Raw genomic sequence first — 14692 nt, 5'->3', positions numbered from 1 at the left:
GGAAGCAAAACCAGCAGCAACAGGTGTGTTAACCACAGAGTCACGTAGGCCACACTTTCCTGGCATTGGGATCACTGGTAAAGGTAATTTTGACCAGACTCAATTTTTGCCCAGTGAACACAGAATTGAAGGTCTCCCTCTGTCTTTCCCAATTTCAGAGTTCGCGGGAGGATTGAGGTGGTGTGCTTTGCCTTGGAATCTTGCTGGGAAGTTGGGGCAGTAGCACCCCATAAGCTACCATTGGATAGGCAGGCTTTAGGCGCCAACATCATTACGACCTTCTTCAATATGCACCAAGGAAAGCACACTAGGAACCCAAATTGGGAGAACCAACAAACCGGAAAACAGGACCCATGTTCACTGCATTCGTGTGTGACTTGTTCAGTTTAGAGAATGACAATAGAACTCTTCCTGTGATTGTCTTCCTCATGCATTTAAAAAAGAAGAAAGAGATTTTCATGGGCTTCTGTTTTCCTTTAACCCTTCAGATTTATGAGGAGTCCAAGATGAACTTGGAGCAGGAGAGGCCGTTTGTCTGCAGTGCCCCAGGCTGCTCTCAGGTGAGTGTGCGGATGGACCCTCCATGCTCCAGCTCTTAGGAAACGCTTCTCCCTTCCCCTCAAAGGTACTTCCCATTGGGCCACCATACCACTGGGTCCTCTTTCCTCACTGAAATGCTTTCAGACTCTCCCAAATCGTTGACATCACGATTCTCATCTTCACTACTGTTAGATCACACTTTAGAGTTTGAAGTACTTCCCCTTCACTCTGAAACATAGTGGTATTGACGTTCCTCTGAGTAACTTCCTCCGGAAGCCAGCCAGACACATCCTGCCCACTGTTTCCTCTGAGCTATCATTTGGAAAGGGGAAGGTGGTGTGTACTTCACAACGGCAAGCTGCTTGCATGTATACTGGGTCTTTTTAGGAGATATCTCATAGTCATGGGTTGGGTTCTCACTCCTTTCTGAGAAGACGTATACCCCTATGTCTATTCTTGAACCACAGTTCTTGTACATAGAAGTTTTAAGAGGAGTAGATACCTTGGATTGAAGGATAGAATCTCAGAGTCTCTTCTTAATTTCTTAATATAGAGCATGAACCTAGCATTCAGGTAATGCTCACTCTTGTAGCCACCACTGCTGCTGCTAAGTCCGTCATATTAGCATCCACGTCTATTACGTGGAAATTACAGCTTTGTGTTTACAGTAGCTGGTGGGATGCTACTGCCCCAACTTCCCAGCAAGATTCCAAGGCAAAGCACACCACCTCAATCCTCCTACGAACTCGGAGACTGGGAAAGCCAGGGGCAGACCTTCAATTCTGTGTTCACTGGGCAATGCCCACCCCCGTTAGTTAGTGTGGCAGGGTTGGCAGTCTGATGTGGGGCAGTGTCTAGGGGTCAGGGGCAAGTCAGATGAGCATCCTCCTTCAAGTTTCCCAGAGTTTGTGGAGGAGTCTGGGAGAATGTGAAGAGGGGGTTTTGGACAAACACAGTCCCAGAAACACAAAACATTGTTGCTGGTGTCAGCTGCTATGAGCAGCCAGATTGTGGAATTTTCATCAGAGGATTTTGTGCCAGTGTTTCCTTCTAACTTGTAAATAAGAAAGCTAGCAGAGAAAAAAATATTTTGGAGCAAACAGGTTTTGAAAGCCAGTGTGAAGCAGCAAATACTAGGGGAATCTGGATAGGTTAATAGGTAACTGGGAAAATCCCGGTAGATAGGGGCTTACCATGGTAAATGCAGAATATCTCCTTACTAAGTTAAAACCTGGTCCCCGACCAAAACAAAACGCCCTTCGGATTCTTCAGAGAGAAACCTTCTTGCCTAAAGGAACCCAGACAATTGGATGGATTTGCTTTGCTTGACTGTGGCAATAGACACTAAGTTTCACTTATCACAAGCCACCTATGCCCTTTCTCAGCACTTGCCTGTGTGTGTCTAGGCATTCTAGCAGTCCCATGAAAGCCACACTGCTCTAAACACACATACCTGGTCTGGGCATGAGGTCTGTAATCATCTGATGAAATCACTGGCTACCTAGTTGATTGCACTTTTTTTCTTCAGAAAGAAACAACGGACCACAATGGGGAGCTGACTTTACTTGTGTGTGGGGGAATAAAAGGTTTCTCTATGGAACAGCACCCCCAGAGAGTCAGCAAAATAAGAGGAGGGGTCAGGCTAGGTTGAGGTTCCGGCTATGTCCAGTGTTGGAATGCCAGCAGAGAAGAGCGTCTAGACCTGTGTGAGATTCACATCAGTCAGATAGGAGAGAGATATCTGCGCATACATATTGAGCATACACTGTCCCAGGCTTAGCATCAGCAACATCTAAGGTCAAGGAGCTCTCTGATGTGGGCAGTATCTTGTGTATTATAGAATGCTTTGGTAACATTCCCGTCTTAATCTATCAGACGCCAATAGCACACGGCAGCTGTGACAACCAAAACATCCTCAGAGGTAGCCAGATGTCCTCTAGAATCAAAATTGCTCCTGGTTGACAATTCCTGTGGGTTTATTTGGGTTATAGACTTGACTATTTTTTGTACTCCTTTGTTCTGGATCCCCAGTTTCTACCTGATATTCTCTCCCTCTGTTCTATGCATCACTCTACGCTGTATCTCCCTCCCTGTAGTCAGGCAAGATATAAACAGGCCAATGCCACAGTCACGTAGTCACTGGTGTCCTATGCTGTTGGAGCTGGGATAGTTAGAGGGTGGAGCAATAGCTGTTGGATTTGGCAGGTAGGTGCTCGCAGGAGACATGGGAGAAAGCAGAGGGTGGAGGCCTAATTGAAAGGGATTAATGAGTGAGTGGGTGGCGGGTGGCAAGAGAGCTGGAGTGGTGGCACAGAGGAGCCTTTCAGGAGCAGGAGGCAGTGCCGGGAAGCAGAGTGATCCAGTGGCAGCCTGCGAGGGAGGCAGCTGAAGGATAGCCAGGGTGAATTTAGTCAAGATCGAGACACCAGTGAGAAAGGCAGCAGAGAGCCAGATTGCTTGAAGGAATAGTGCTGAGAAGATGGAGAGCATCCTTTGGGGCAGTGGGCACCTCAGCTTACGTGAGCCTAGAGGGGATAGAGGGAGACTCTGCCAAGTCACATGCCAAGCCTTAGGGTATTGAGTGTAGTTGACTTTTGTGTTTAAGTATGTATTATGTGTGGCACTGGGGATTTGAACCCAGGCACTCAGGTATCCTAGGAAATACTGTGTCACTGACTGTGGCCTTCCCGCCCAGTTCTTGACTAGGCCCCATTTCGAATGACCTTGGATATTTGGTTGAAGGAGCAAGCCAGGATGTTGCTTTAATGAGGACAAGTGGACCATGGAAACTGTTGGATACCCGTGAGAAATTAAGATTCCTGCAATGTCTCCATTTTAACGGGACAATTCCAAGACACGCCCACCCACCCCTAGCTTTGGCTGTGATGACGTATCTATAAGTCAGCGTGTCCTTTATGTGGAAGTGTTTCCTTTTTTCTTGAGAAATTGTTACAAAACTATGCTCACCTTTCAGTTGAACAAAGATGTAGACATCAGCTGGTCGTCCCCAGTGTCATCTCTAGCAGAATATTAGTAACTCATAGTTGAATCAGCTGGTGCAATTTTATGTGTGACCATATGTGTGATATATGTCATATATGACACAGTCACATAGACTGTGTCACAGCATTTGCACTAGTGTCTGGGAACATGCAAGGAAAAGATTAGGGCGTCTTGAAGATCAATGAGCCGGATTGTTAGTGCTTGGAGGAGGTGATGGACAGCCTCCTCTGCTCTGGTTTCTCTTCTTGGAGAGAAACTTTCCTCTGTTGGGGATGGCCTCTAGCATCTGGAAGGTCTTTCCGGACCTGATCTGTGAACATGAACTCTGTCTCCAATGACACGAGGACCACGCATGCTATGCTCGCCGATCTCTTAGAGCCTGGTCTTCCCACTCTTCCCTCATCCTCTGGGTGTATTGTTATTTTCACCTCTTGTGTCTGTTATACTACGTAATCATCTCACTTATTTAAAGTTTAGGATTATTGGTCTTATTCAAAATGTAACTTTAGCTACTATGAAGTGTTATAGCTATGTAGCTATACTCCCAGAACTCAGGAGGCTAAGCAAGAGGGTTCCGAGTTTCTGGCTAGCCTGGGCTAGGTAGTTAGGTAGTGAACCTTTGGGTAGCAACAATAAACAAAAAGTAGAAAAACCCGATTAAATATGTCATCCTGGTTATTGTGGTCTATTATAGGCAGGAGAGCACGCTCAGTGGTCAGGAGAAGGTAATGATGTCACGAAGGACCCAAGTGGGGGCCCTCGTACCTGTTTTAGTTGGCACACGACCACTTGTAAATAAAAGGGTATCTGATGTCCTCTTCTGGCATCTGTGGGCACGTGCACTCACATGCTGCACATACTTCTGTCACACAATACACATACACACATAGACACACGCCCACACTCACACACACAGAATTAAAAAGAAATTTTTAGCAAGCATTATTTAGAAAAACAGCTTATTAAAGCTGAAGAGATATTTCAGGGGTTGGGGCATTGACTAAGAGGCCTGGGCCAGTTTCTAGCACCCATGAGAGCTAAGAACCATGTGTAGCTCCAGTTCTGGGAGCTCAGATGTCCTCTGGTCTCTATGGACTCTAGGCACACACATGCCACACAGACATTCGTACAGGCAAAACACTTACGCACACAGAATAGAATAAGTTTTTAGAGTGGTTTATTAGTACTAAATGAAATATAGTACCATATTACTTATATTACATTAACTTTTCTCTCTAACTCATTTGTACTACCGTTAAATATTTGGTGTTAAGAAAGTCAAGAGAATATATGATACAGAAACAAGGAAACCTGAAGTTGTATGATGCAAACCTCTGGGTAACCAGAAGTCGGTATAAGTGCCAGTGTTTGCAAACTCTCCAGTATATACTGCAAGCGTCAAGAAGATAACGACTTTCAGAACTTTTCATAGGCCTCCGCCTAGTGGCGCTCCATTTGATCGCAAATCCATTCTCTATGCAAAAAGAAATAGCAAAAGACTTCAACTATGGTATGCAAGGTAGTAGAGATTCGTATTGACCATCCTGAGTTCTAGAAGTTTCTTTTCAGGTTATCAAAGACTCAGAAATGTTCATCAGAACATAGTTTCCCTATGTGTAATACGTGACTTTAGTAATCGAGGCTCAGTTCACTGTGTTCAGTGAATGTGTAATGGAACTGTGTTCAGTTCAGTCATTACAAGCATCCCAATCTGAGCCAGGTCAGGCAAGAGTCTGTACAGCAACAGATCGCAGACAAACCACCAAGCTCATCGATGTTACTGAAGGCTACGTTTCTATGGTAGAATTTTAGGAAACTCTTTTTTTCTCCTTTATAATTCAGCATAACCCTCGAGAGATTCCTGGGGGTTGCAGGGTCACTATTTCTGGTGTGAGTGACCTAGCTATACCATGAATTCAGCAAGGGAAGTGACAGAGGTTTTACAACAACGAACAGACACTTGCCTCTGGGTGGCAGGGTCGTTTTTGTGTATGATACAGTGGACAGAGTCACCACATGGCTTTACTCAACACAAGAGAGCCAGAAATGGCCAAAAATAATTGGAAGCAACATTTTGACAAGCCTAACATCATACCCTGAAATTTTCAGATAAATACAGACTGACTACAGTATGCAGAGTACAGAATGCCCCAAATCATTTGTCATGGTACTGTGAAATCATATGTATAATTAAAATAAAGCAGATAATATGGGGACTAGGCTTTCATAAACAGAAACATACCATAAAGACATCATGCCGCACGTTCGTAGATATATTTAAAAAACTAAGCATGGCAGGAATTCTTTCCCAAAGTCTGACATAAATCAAAATTCTTTCAATGTCATGCGTTTCTCTTATTTTTGGTTAATCTGCAGATAATGTCTAGCATACTTATCGTGCCTCTGACTTAATTTTATACAATTATGCACAGCAGTGACTGTTACAGAAGGTTCCACGTGGTTTTGCATGTTCCCAGTGATGCCCAGATCTCCATCTGTTGTGTTGGGTTTTATTCTCTCTGCCACCATGTCGGGACCTTGAGGAGGGTTCTTCAATGCTGCTGTCTTTCCTTAAGAGACAGGAAGACAAGAGGCAAGCACCAGGCCACAGTGTGTCTTTGGAACGTGTGTTATTTTAGTGCCTTCGATGGGGCCTTGTGCATTTTTTGTTTCATTATTTAGCAAAAGATAAGACAGAGTTCAAAGTTCAAAGTCTTTGAACTTGAAAAGCTCTCTCCCTGAAACCCCCACCCCAGACAACCAGATGGAAACCTCTGGTCCTCAAGAAACACGGATTCTGTGAATGCTGGGTCAGTCCGGGCTTACGCAAGAAGCAGAGGACTTTGGGAAACTTCTAGGGGAAGGTATGAAGAACTGTGGGATGACTAGAAGCAGAGAGAGAACTTACCAGTAGCCCTTTGCCACACAGGCAAGCCTTTTGGCAGACACATGAACATGATAATATACATATTTGTGAATAGTTGGGAGGAATCCCCTCCCCGACGCAGCATGAGACTGTAAATCAGCATGGGACTTTGTTTACTCAATGTGATAACCTTTTATTTTAACTGATTTTTTTTTTTTTTGATTGCCTCTCTTGTTTTTGATGCCGAATGTCTTTTCCTCTTTGATGTTAAGTGTGTATTCCAAATTGAGTGTCTCCTGTTCCTCTCTCTATTTACTTGACAGCGTTTCCCAACAGAGGACCATCTGATGATTCATAGGCACAAGCATGAGATGACTTTGAAGTTTCCTTCGATAAAAACAGACAACATGCTATCAGGTAAGAGAGCATCAGGCAGGGAAGGTTTGGAACATCACGACTCCGAATCTTTCTGCCTCTACTGCCTTAGTGCTGAGATTATAGGCATGGCCTGCCGGACCCGATGTAACTTCTCATTTTTACATATTGCATTAAACTTGGCTCCATGTTATTTTCAAAGTTATACCTTAGCTGCACAGGTAACAGTGTGCCCCGAGCCTCTGCAATGCACTGTTCTGTGGTTACATGGATTAATGGTTTTCCTACCTTCCCAGATATCAGGGTAGGCTTCCATGTGAACACATGGCTAAAATCAAGGCTCAGTTGTGATATAGCAATTAATTACAAGTTGATATTTAAATCAAATTAATTATTAATTAAATCAAATTAATGTTGTAGGGAGCCAGTGCCCTGCAACCTTAGCGGAAGGAGCACAGAGGATGCTCAGGGAAGGCTTCCTTAAGTGGGCGATTAAATGAGATTATGCATAGAAGCAGGCTCAATGAATGGGAGAAGAATGAACCATTTTAGTCCATCAACTAATTCCCACTTCTTCCTGTCTTAAAGAGGAATTAGAAAGACAAGGGTAGAGGGATGAGGAACTTGAAAGCTAATCTGAGCTCTGTCTTGGCCGTATGATATTGAACAAATATTTGAACCTTTCCGGGTCTCAGTTTCTCCCTCCATGAAATGGAAATTATTATACCTCTATAGCATATTTCACTAACTAAATATGAGGGGCCAAAGGGAGGAGGTCTGAGTGCTTTATCGACCCGAGCAAGATGATCAGGTTATTGCCTTCTCACATGAACTATTTGACTCATACTCCTATCTCCCTGACATTCAGGAGAATGAATGACACCCCTAAGTCCGAACTGTAATAGACATGAGAAGAGACACCACAGGTCATATGACCTAGTACTTTTATTGTATTTAAAACTTATAGGATTTTTTTGGCCATTATTATAAATCTTATGTAAATGCCTGTGTATTACCATGAAGCATGCAAGAAATTAGAGCAGCTATCCTGGAATCACCAAACAGGGTGGTGCTGATGGCCCCTGATCATCAGTGCTTCAGCTGGTAGACTGGGCCACCACCCTCTGAGTCAGGCTGGGCCAGGTTAGACATGTGAACATTGGAGCCATCACAGGCTCACAGGGCACTGGAGAGGTCTAATCATGGGGCCAATGCTCTGAGCTCAGGAGATCAGTTCAACCGGGACCTCTGCCCTTTTCTCTGTCACTGCCTTCCTCCACCCTTTCTGCCCTTGTCTCCTTTTTTGAGTAAATGCACTACTATTCAGAGACTGCTTCATCTTTTTGTGAGTTCAAAGAGGAGATGAGAAGCCTAGGTTACATTAGATGCCCTGTCTTAGGTCACTTCCAGGTCTGTCAGGGTGCAGATTGTCCACCTTTTGTGTTTCAGAAGCGACCACGAGTGCACAAGCAGCCAATATTTAAAGCCAATTCCCAATATTTAAACCTGTGAGCCTTTAATTCCCAAACTGGATGCCTACAATAGGTTGCCTCGTGGAGCAGGAGGGATACTCCAGAGAGGCGAGTGTGTAGTGTAGGATCTGGGGCTCCAGTAGCAAGCAGCAGTGTAGGCATTGTCTTCCAGGCAGGCTAGCCAGGCTCTACAAAGGGTCTCATCTGAACATCTGTACAGCAGCAGCCAGAAACCTTTGACCGCACGAACAAGAGGTGAGGCCCTTCGGTCTGTACTGCCTAAAACAGGTTTCTGATTCATGTTTCACAGCCTGCCCATTGTTTCTCCTGGGCCTTTGTTAGTTTCTAGTCCTTAGTGCAAATCCTGAGCAGGGCCAGGTGAAAGGCAGTCGAGAGTGTATAAACCAATTTTATTATGTGGAACTTATGAAAAAATGAAGAGAGCACACGAAGAAGACACAGGGCTAAGGCAGTGGGGTATCTTATCTACTTCTCCTGTTTGTGCTGAAGTTAATATGAAATGACTTCATATTCCAGGGAAGTGTTCGATGTCAAAGCTTGCTGCTCACTTCATATACTCAGAATTCCACAGGGCTTTCTAGAACAGAAAGCTGTCCAATCCAGATACAATGTTTTCCTATCTAGAGAGTTAATGTTGGCTGTGTGTTGCATTCCAGGGCTGTCCACACTGAATTGAATTAGCTCTTCTGCTGGACATTTGGACTTCACTGTTTTTGTTCCAAGAAGTGACTAAATTGTATACTTATCAAAAATGTAGATTTTTATGATTAAGGCTTTAACATATTTATGATTATAAATTTGAATGGAGATTTTGCACATCTGTATCTTGATTTGTTTTAATTCATTAAAACTTTATTTGCCACTAAAATTTGTTCAGGTCAGTATTATTTGTCTTAAGTCTATTTCCTGTCCCATCATCATGATATAAATCAAATAGCAAATGAACGTTAAGCAAAGCTCTCCAAATTCTTCTTGATTCATTTTTCAAACAAAATTTAATTGCAAAAGATTTTGCATTCCAGATGATGTGAGACCTGTCATATCATTTGAAGAGGAATCATGTTAGCTATGCATCTGTGTGACTAGTGTCAGGACGACTTGTTAGACTCCATTTACAGCATCACTACATTCTTTGCAGATTTTACAGTTAAAGAAGGTGGTGCAATGTCATGGCTACACACTTCAGAATAGTTTCCAGAGCTGGGTTCATAGCTCAGTGCCAGAATGCTTGCCTAGTGTGTCTAAAGCCCCAGCTAGGTTTGAGTAGGGTACACTATTCAAAACCTGCTGTCACTGATCCTTGCCTTGTCACAGAGAGTGAGTGCAGGTGACAGGTATTAAATGAGTCTATTCTTCTGGATAGAGTGTGAACATAGACTCCTCACTCTAAATGAATAGACATGAGTTGGGTAGGATGCTGGGTTAGGAGGGCAAAGAACCATACATATAGCCACTCCTGCAATGGGTCTCTCATTCTTATTTATCCTTTATGGTACACTTTTCAAATCTACTGGTGGTGGTGGTCACTTTCAGTTGTCCTTGCTCCAATGACATGTAACCTCATGGCAAGGAAAGTTTTAATATAGAGGGTTTCTAAAAGTACTTTGTTTTGCACTCTCTCTCTCTCTCTCTCTCTCTCTCTCTCTCTCTCTCTCTCTCCATATATATACGGAGGTCAGAAGAAGTCACTGTGTCCCATAGAACTAGAGGAACAGATGGTTGTGAATTGCTGTGTGGGTGTCTGGAACTGAACCCTGGACTCCCACAACAGCATCAAGTGCTCTTAACTGCTCAGCCACCTCTTCAGCCCCAAGATACAAAAGGAGTTAAATATACTTTGAGGAGAGAATCTGTAGAATGTAATTTCCTTTCACATTAAAATAAAATTATAGGTTGTTGTGCACACAGATTCATTCCACATGAAAATCCCAGTCAAATTCCAGCAGAGATGAAGAGGACGGCATGAGGCTATTTTAATTGGACATTAGGCATTAGAGAATTCTCATCTTATCTGTCAGGCATCTGCAGCATGATATTATTTTTATATGGTTCCAAGGTTCTATATATGGAAAATCCAACAAAAACTAGAATGGGGATTAAAGTGCAGAGCACTACATTATTTATAGCACACACACACACACACACACACACACACAGAGAGAGAGAGAGAGAGAGAGAGAGAGAGAGAGAGAGAGAGAGAGAGAATTAGTTTAATTGGGATTGGGGGAAGAATAAAAATCTTCTGGAGTGCATGTTCCCACATAACTTTCTGTCATAAATCTCAGGGCTGATAAGTTCAATGTTTCCTGTGGAGACAGTGGGGTAGGGCTACCCTCCTAGGTAGGCCTTCATAAGCATACATGTGTATAGTATGGTAGATTTGGTACATACATGTGTAGAAGATAAAGTTAGTGAGTGTCATGGATCTCACCCAAAAGGTTAAACCTACCCCTTGAGTGGGAAGCCTGAGAGAGATACACATGGGAAAAGGCTTTCAAATGCCTAGCAACCCCATGACTAGACATTGTCACACCATTAATAAAGTTAAGACAGGCACAGCCCAGATATGAGGAGAAACTACAAGCAGCTCGTCTCTACCACCTCCTCATTCATTCAACATCTATTGAGTGTTTATCAAGATCTTACAGTGCCCATGGTAGACATCCAGCACATGGTGCTTACCACTCTCAAGTGGGCTATGGCGGAAAAGGGCTGGTACTCAACCACTAAACAGTCTACATAAGCGAGGAAGGAAAGATCACTTAGTGACAAGTGCCGTGAAGTTTGGCAATGTGACAGCAAATGTCCAGTAGGCCACCTGAGGGTGGGTGACCACAACAAGCCTTAGTCGTTGTGCCAAGATCTGATGACTAATGGTATGTGCTAACAAGTCCTTTCTCCTGACTTTAAAATATGGTGGTAATGTGTGAGGCAAGTTTCATGTTTGTAAGCCCATTTCTGGGGATGCAAAGCAACAGGACAGATGTGGCACAGCCAGCTGTATCTGGAGTGGAGACAAAGAGAAGCCAAAACTGACGTCCTCCTCTTATCTTCCTTCCCTGATTCTCTGCACTCCTCTTGTGGTGTAAATGATGACATAGCCGTTGGAGACTCAAGTGCATCTCTGTAGAGAGTCTAGAATCAGGGCCTATCACTTAAATTTAAACTTGGTAACTAATTTTCACTGTAAAGAAAGACTGTGATTTAATGAAATGCAGGATTTGTCTGCAAAGAGTTGATTGAGTTTATCCAAAGAGCCCCAAATCATTGCTCAGGGCTCTTTAAAGAAAACTCTACTCAGTAATTCATGGACATTTTCAGGAATTTGCCAAAGGGAAGATGCCATTTCACTTCAAGTCACCTTTAAAATAAGCTGAGATTTTAAAAAAGTGACACAGCGGAGTCACAAATCAAACACCTGCAAATACACAACAAAGCAAAAATGCTAATAATTTCTCAGAGCGAATTGAAGTTTTATGGCATACAAGCTGGCAAGCATGACCTATGCCAGAAGAGAGCCCAATAGTGATAGCTACCATATTACCCAGCCCTATGCTTGCCACTGTGCCTTATGTGTGTAAACATTGTGTTCTTTAATCCTCATGCCCTTTCCATATGATGAAATGGCCCAAATGAGTGGTTTTCAAAATCCTTTGTCATTTTCTTACTGCACATCCAGACCATGAGTTATGTGCTAAGTTCCGGTTCTACTCTAAGCTAAATTTTGTCAGTCTAAGAACTGCCTTTTCTTCTATGAGCAGCTTAGCCCTGAGCCCTCCAGTGGCATACATAGTGAAAGCATAGGAGGAGATTTTAACATATGAATGATTCAAGGTACACAGAGATGTGTTCGACAGTCATATTGTCTCATTCACTGTGGTCAGGAGGAGACTGGTGCCTTTGGGCATTCGTGGGGGCTGTCAGTTTCTCATCCACGTTTCTAGCTGGCCAAGACATATAGACTTTTGAATCATTCACAGAAATGAATTGAGGCCTTGTTCTGTAGAATTTTATTGTTTTTTTTTAATAAGAAAAACTCACTCATGTTCTGTTTAACCTGGAAGTGGACCCCTTTGAACAAAACATATAGGAGAACTCATACAATTAAGGACAAGTGGGAATATAGGGCTTTAGCTTCCTCCATTTAGGGCACATTATGGTAATAAAATCACCTCCTATCTTTTATTCCCTCAACTGTCGATTTGTGATGTAATGATGTAAATAACCCTTGTGTCACCTCAGTACCTCAAAGCAAAGTGGACTTATGGCCCAATTGTTTTTGAGCACTTGGGGTCCATGGCTGGTAGTGAATCTGTCTGGAAGATGTACTTGTTTAGGTTAAGTCTACTTTGAAGCCTTTTAGAACTAATAAGCATAGGCTGCAGGAGATGCTCTCACCAACAGAGTTTTCCATAGACTCATAGGAATTGGCAAGGCCATCTGGTCTACCAGTTCCTCATGTTGCCAGTAACTGAATCAAGAGTGTGATGAGGTTTCACTCTGCAGAGAATCACTTCAGCCAGAATGATTTTTTTTTCTTGTATGCCACGAATATTGTCTAAAATCAGGTACACCCTGGCTTGCTTTGTAATGGCACTGTCCTTGGGGAAAGAGACAAGATAGCAATGTCATTGTTGATGATAGGGTGTCCTGCTCCTGTGTAGTCCACGAAGGAGGCACATCAATTGCCAGAAAGAAGTTTTTGTTGAACTCCATACAATTCTCTAGATGTTCCTGGCCATTCCTTCTATAAGAATATGAATCTGAAAGTTCATTTAATGTGAACTCTTCCAAGTATATCTTTATTAAAAGACAGACAGGAGCTAAGTTTAAAAATTTTAATAAAAACATTAATGAACATTCAAGAGAGAAATGTGATTATAAAAGTTAAAAACTTTATACTAAAAGAGATATAATTTTAATGTTTCTGCTACTGATTTGAGCCACCTTCTTTCTAAAATTTTATTTATTTTTATGTCCCTAGATGTTTAGTTTACATGTGTGTCTATACAGCATATATAGGTCTGGTGTACATGAACCAGCAGAGGGCCTCAGATGCCTGACATTGGATTCATTGATGATTGTGAGTCACCATGTGGGTCCTGGGAATTGAACCTGAATCCTCTGGAAGGTCATCTAGTGCTTTCAACCTCTGAGCTATCTCTTCATGCCTGTAAGCCACTTTTTTTGGGAATTCTACCAAGCCACATTGTATTGTAAAAATAATTGTGATATATTTCTTTAAAAAAACTTGACTTTAATGGCCATAAATTCAAATTAGCTATAGAGACACATACCATTTATGTGTATATGTATGTACATCACATGTGGGTGCCGATATCTTCATATATTGTGATCACTAACAAGTGATCAATGATGCAAATGATGCAAAATTGCTTGACATCATCTAATCCTTCAGATAGGTCACAGGTGATAACATGGAAAGGTGTGAGTACCCAAGTCAAGGCGAAAGTGTCTCTCAGAGCCAACATTCTTCTTTCACACATGCCATGTCTTCTGTCCTCTGCAATCCTTTCTTCAGTTGATCATTTCTTTTGTTTTTAGTGGTTGAGGAAATAAAACAGATATGTGATTTATATACAACCCAGGGACAAAATGAGGTAGCAACTTTTATTGACGTGTGAATTTACTTTGTGTGTGCTGTCTAGGACCACCTTGGAGTGATACATATCATGACTATAAACTGATGGGGAGGGAGAGAGAGAGAGAGAAAGAGAGAGAGAGACAAACACAGAGACAGACAGACATAGACAGACACAGAGAGACACAGAGACACAGAGTCAGAGATAGATAGAAACAGAGACAAGTAAAGAGAGCTAGAGAGAGAGAGAAAGACAGACAAGTAGGCAGAGAGAGATGGAGAGATAGAGAGACAAAGACAGACAGATGGAAAAATAGTGAGTGAAAAATTTTGCAGTGTGTGTATGTGCATGTGGAGGACAGAAGAAAACTCCAGGTATCATTCCTCAAGCACTAAAAAAAGTGGATATATTTTCCCTTTCCTTTGTCTTTTTCTCTTTCTCCCTTGAGTAATACAGTCTCTCATTTGCTTGGGACTAACCAAGTCAGCTAGGCTAGCGGTCAGCAAGCCTCCAACATCTACTTGTATTTTTCCTTTCCAGGATTGGGATTCCAAGCATGTACCACCATGCATGGCTTTTTTACGGGGTGCAGCAGATTGAATGTATGCCCTTGTGCTTACAACGGAAGTACATTACCAACAGATCTCTCGTTCCAGTTCCTTATGGGAACTTGAGAACTGCTTTTTAAAGCAGTGGTGGGTGTGTACTTCCTTATCATCTGCCCTGCTGATAAAGCTGACAGAATTTACTCGTGTAACTGGTAGGTAAATTTCTAGATCTCAAGGCCAACTCTTTAGATTCCTTCCATGGAA

The 14692-nt window shown here is 42.6% G+C and overlaps 1 protein-coding gene across 1 annotated transcript in view; it reads left to right on the top strand.

Annotated features, from left to right (window-relative positions):
• Positions 1–494: 494 nt before the first annotated feature.
• Positions 495–14692, top strand: part of Creb5 (cAMP responsive element binding protein 5) — a 310678-nt gene continuing 296480 nt past the window's right edge. Inside the window, exons 1-2 of the mRNA XM_032906469.1 lie at positions 495–560; positions 6733–6826. Coding sequence (XP_032762360.1) covers positions 507–560; positions 6733–6826 — 148 coding nt within the window. The 5' untranslated portion in view covers positions 495–506. The remainder of the gene's footprint in view (positions 561–6732; positions 6827–14692) is intronic.

This window comes from Rattus rattus, chromosome 6 (genome assembly GCF_011064425.1).
Source record: "Rattus rattus isolate New Zealand chromosome 6, Rrattus_CSIRO_v1, whole genome shotgun sequence".
NCBI classification, from domain to species: Eukaryota; Metazoa; Chordata; class Mammalia; order Rodentia; family Muridae; genus Rattus; species Rattus rattus.
The sequence above is the reverse complement of the archived record's forward strand: the minus strand, read 5'-3'. Positions and strand labels throughout refer to the sequence as shown.